Consider the following 4731-nt stretch of genomic DNA (forward strand, 5'->3'; position numbering starts at 1 on the left):
GACCGCCTCCGGCGGAACCCGTATTGGCGATCCGCCAGGTCCGGCCCGACTCTCTCCAGGTGCTCGACGAGGCGGTCAGCAACGACCCTTTCCAGCAATTTGCCGGCCTCATCGAGCACGACGAGGGGACGGAACCCGGTCGGAGAATCCGCCGGACGTCCCTCCTTCTGCAGTAGGACTAGTCGGCCCACTTTCCACGCCGCGGGAAACCTTCCCTGCTCGAAACAGGCTGTGAAAAGCCCCCTCAGCCGTTCCCCCAGAACGTCCAGAGCGAGGACGAGGGCACGACCTGGAACTCCATCAGGACCCGGGGCGACGTTCTTCGCACGCAGCCGTGTAACGGCTGCAGCAAACTCATCCCGGGTCACCTCCGGGATCGCCTCCACGCCCTCGCTTCTTTCCGCCAGTGGCGGTGCCATACTGGGGGGCTGAAAGGCCGCTCCCTGCGGGAACAGAGCGGCCACCACCTCACCGAGGAACTGCGGATCCAAGGTCCGCGTCAGGGGGGCCGCATACGGCCGGAGCTTATTCCGGACCAGCCGATATGGGCGCCCCCAAGGATCGCGGTCCAAGGTACCCAGCAGCTCCTCGCGTGCTGCCTCCTTGGCGGATGCTATCGCGGTCCTCAGCGATCTCTTCGCCTCCACTAGTGTCGCGCACAAGGCGGCCTCTTCGGACTCGTCCCTGCGCCTTCTCCTCCGGTATCGAGCGTACTGGCGTCTAGCCCTGAAACAGGCTTCTCGCAGACGCGAGAGCTCGGGCGACCACCAGTACACCCACCTTCTGGGAGGACGAGTACTGGCCCGGGGCATCGAGGCGTCGCAGATTTCTGCTAACGCGCCCCGGAACCACTCGGTCTCGTCCTCTACCACCACATTCACCGGCGCACGGGACCAACCTTTTACAATGGCCGCCTCGCGGAGAAACTCCTTGTCGAGGCGCTTCAGCTGCCACCTCGGGCCAGCCTCGTTCGGAGTTCGGCTTGGGCCGCTCGGAGCGACCGAGGACGCGGAGAGATCAAACCGTATGTAACGGTGATCAGAGAGCGTCTCCACGTCCTCCAAGACGCTCCAGCCCTCGACACGGCGCGCTAGGTCTGGGCTCGCGAACGTAACGTCCGGTCGCGAGCTACCATTCCATCGCACGCACGTGGGTGCCGTCCCCCGATTCACTACCGCTAGCCCGTTAGTGATGAGCCACTCCTCGATAAGTGCACCCCGCGCATCTGTTGCGGGGGATCCCCATGCCGTTGATTTGGCATTGAGATCTCCAGCAACCAGCACGGGGAGAGGGTGACTCCTCAGGACCAGCGCCTCGACCTGGGTCAGGAATGACTCGAACTCGTTGAGCGGACGGTTGGGCGAGAAATAAACTCCAACCACAACCAAGTCACCCAGACGAGCCGAGACCACTCCATGACCTCGCACGACACATGTAGGAGGCGAAGAGCTCGCCGATGACACGATCGCCACCGCACTGTCTTCGTCCCGCACCCAGTTTTCCCGGGGCGGGACAAAGTACGGCTCAGAGACCACCGCCACGTCTATCAACCACTGCGCCATGCTCTGACACAACAGGTCCTGTGCACTAGTGCAGTGGTTGATATTCGCCTGGAGAACTTTGAGGGCCATAATTATTCAGAGGCCCCCGTTTCCATCGCCTCGGCGCTCTGAGCCGCACGAGCAGGCTGCGTCTGGGCCGTAGCCGCGGACGCACCCCGCTTCCCACCTCTCCTTCTTTTTTGGTTTTGGCGCGTGCTGGAGCACGCCTTGCTCCCCACGCGGTGCCCCGTCGGTTTGCCTGCCCCCGCGCACAAGATGCACTTGGGGGCGGCGTTGCACGCCGCGGCCTTGTGACCCGGCTCGCCGCACCTGTAGCACAGCAGGCTCCTGTCGGACTCGGCAGTGCACCGCTGCGAGACATGACCCGTCTCTAGGCAGCGGAAGCACTGCATGGGCCTAGCCGGCAGCAGTTTTACCTGCGCCGAAACCCATCCGACTAGAAGCCTGGTGCCGTTGGCGGTCAGCCGTTTTGCCGCCGCGATGGGACACCTGACGAAGGCGGTACGAACGCCCGTGCGGTCCTCCCGAATGTCCCCGACCCGGGTTTCGGATTCGGGGCATTGACCAGCCCGGGCGATCGCACCACACACCACAGCTGGGGTGGCAGAGTCGCACAGCTCCAGCACGCGCAAATCTGCATACTTCTGAGGCCTGGATACTTCCGCTACCTGGGGATCCAGGACCTCCTTTAATTTGGACGCCAGGAGGTTGGCCTTTGCGTCCTTCTCGGTACCCGCGATTTCTAAAATGCGGGCACCGGTAGCCGCCTTTTTAAACTTGACCCCGGGTATACCCAGGGCGCCGAGGTCCACTTTACCCATGGCCAGATCCATGATCTGACCATAGGTGGCTCCACGCTTTTCCGCGTCCGGCTGCAGCTTGATCACAACCGCAGCCGACCGCGGAGGGCGGAGTTTGGACGGTTGTGGTCCCTTCTCTATTTTGGCCGCAGCCTGGTTATCCCGGGGTGGGGCAGCGGCAGCGGCGGACTTCTTCCTGGCGCCCTTCTCCGGCACCTTCTTCCAGGGCACTGGCCCAGGAGTCGGTGGCGGAGCGGGTGGCCGAGACGCCGGCGCAGCCGTTACAGCTGCGTATGATGGCGAGCTGGCCGACCTCGGTGACGACACCGGTGGGGACGCCGACGGTATCGGCTCGGGCTCAGGCGCCGTAGAGGCAGGGTTCTTGCCCTTTCCCTTCCTGCCCCGTTTGCCTTTGCCCTTTTTGGGCTTAGGTTCAGGGGTCGGTTGGGGGGGGCGCCTTCCGCCACACGGCCGTACGGCTTGCCGGAGCCGGCACCGGCACCTCCTCCACATCGGTGTCTGGCTCTGAGAGCATGTCGGCCACCGAGGCAGCCAACCTCTCATCCGACGTCTGGTTTGCCGGCGTACGGCGTTTATCGGCCGCCAGTGCGGGCCGTATGCGTTTCTCCGGCAGGAGACGGTCCTGGAGGCCCTCGAAACGGGCGTCTAGCACAGGACCCATTGTGGTGAGAATGAGGCGCTGCAGCACCTCAGTCTCCTCCTGCCGGAATTCCGTCGACGAAGTTGACCCTAAGGCCACTCGTTCAGGACGTTCCCTTGCTACAGCGGCTCTGAGCTCCGCCATTTCCTTCTCAAGGGAGGAGATCTTGCTTTCCATGCGCTCGCAAATTTCGCGCAGGCGTTCAGTCTCCTCACCTGTCGACCCGGAGCTCAGAGCCGACATTACTTTCTCCAGGGACGCTGCAGCGTCCTTAAGGCCCTTCTGAAAGGTACCCTTGAGGTTGCCTGAATGGGCCGCAATTTCACGGATTATTTTAATGCTCGTTGCGGCCTGGTCCTCAAGGGCACCCTTGTCTGCGGGCGATGTCGCCTGCAGCGTCTCCGCCTTTTTCGCCATCTCAGCCACCGACTTTTCGGCCTCGTCGCGCTTTGCCGCCACTAACTCCCGACGGGCGTCAGCGGACAAAGTCGACTTCGGCCGACCACCTTTTTTGGCCGCTTTCACGGCCTTCATAGTTGGCGCCTTGGGCGCCTTCGGTGCCGGTACCTCAGTACTGGCACAATCCTCCCCCTCACGGCCCCTTTTTGGAGCCCGCTGCCGGGGTTGCTCCTCCAACAAACTCTCTACGCTCACCCATTCCGCCTCGGAAAGTGAGCCAGCCTCTGGCTGCGACGTCAGAATTGAGGGACTTACGTCCCTATGTCGGTTCTTGCCCCCCCCAGATACGGTGGGGCAGCCCGCGCCCGAGGACGCGGGGAGGGATTCTCCGACCGCGGTGCGGCCGGTACCCTCCTGGAGTAATGTAGTCTTGAGAAGCGACATTTTCATTTTTGTCCTTTTTTACTAGGGTTTGGTCCCTGAAAGTGATGTTGGGCGCTCGAGACGGGGTTCCCCCCCCGCCATTCATCCCCTAGGCACGCCCGACCGTGGGATTGGGGTTATTTTTTATTGAGGTTTTCTTCCTCGCGGCGCTGGCCATGACAGCACAGCACCCTCGGCCCCATCAGTTGGGGTAACGAGTTGCCCGACGCCGGCCGAAACCGGAACGCCGCGCGAAGAGTTGCGCCACATCCACTCTCGTCTGAAAGCAGACAAGAGGGAGCGGCGCCCGACACGCGAGGGTCTAAAAAAATAGACCTCGCCCACCAATACACACGCGAAGGCCCCACAGGGACCCCGCTTTTGCGGGACATTGGCCAACAACAAACAAGACCCCGTCAATCGGGGAGTTATTTGCTGTCACCCGGGGTGCACCGTCCCGTGTCCCTTGTCAGCCCACCGCTGTCACCGGATTCATTGGAATCAAGCAACAGAAGCAAGACCTTCAAGAGACAGGGCACTCGAGGAGGTTTCCCGCACTTAGCACCCCGGATGACAAGTCCCCTGCGCCAACCTATAGGCGTAGGCGGGGATAGCCGCGCGCAAATCAAGTGAATCCCAGACCGCGAAGGCGAGTTTTCTCTTTCCCCCACTACCCGGCCTCCCACCAGCGGGTCTCACCGGGGAAGAGAGGAGGGGGGGGGCTGCTCGCCCCGCGCCGCTGCCCGACGGGCTGCGCACGGCAACTCCCCGCCCGCGCGTTGTTGGACTCCGAAATGGAGAGAGAATGCTCTCCTCACCCCGCCACCACCATCGACTCTGCAACCAGCCGTCCGGAATCACCGCAGGACGACAATTACCGGACACC

The 4731-nt window shown here is 62.9% G+C and overlaps 1 protein-coding gene across 1 annotated transcript; it reads right to left on the reverse strand.

Moving 5' to 3' along the window:
• Window positions 1–1633: 1633 nt before the first annotated feature.
• On the reverse strand, window positions 1634–3866 carry LOC132904027 (uncharacterized). Its single transcript, XM_060953953.1, has 2 exons — window positions 2863–3866; window positions 1634–2759 (listed from the first exon to the last, which is right to left on the reverse strand). Exons 1-2 carry the CDS (start codon window positions 3864–3866, stop codon window positions 1634–1636), a joined length of 2130 nt encoding a protein of 709 aa, XP_060809936.1.
• Between the last annotated feature and the right edge of the window lie 865 nt (window positions 3867–4731).

This window comes from Amyelois transitella, chromosome W (genome assembly GCF_032362555.1).
Source record: "Amyelois transitella isolate CPQ chromosome W, ilAmyTran1.1, whole genome shotgun sequence".
NCBI lineage: Eukaryota > Metazoa > Arthropoda > Insecta > Lepidoptera > Pyralidae > Amyelois > Amyelois transitella.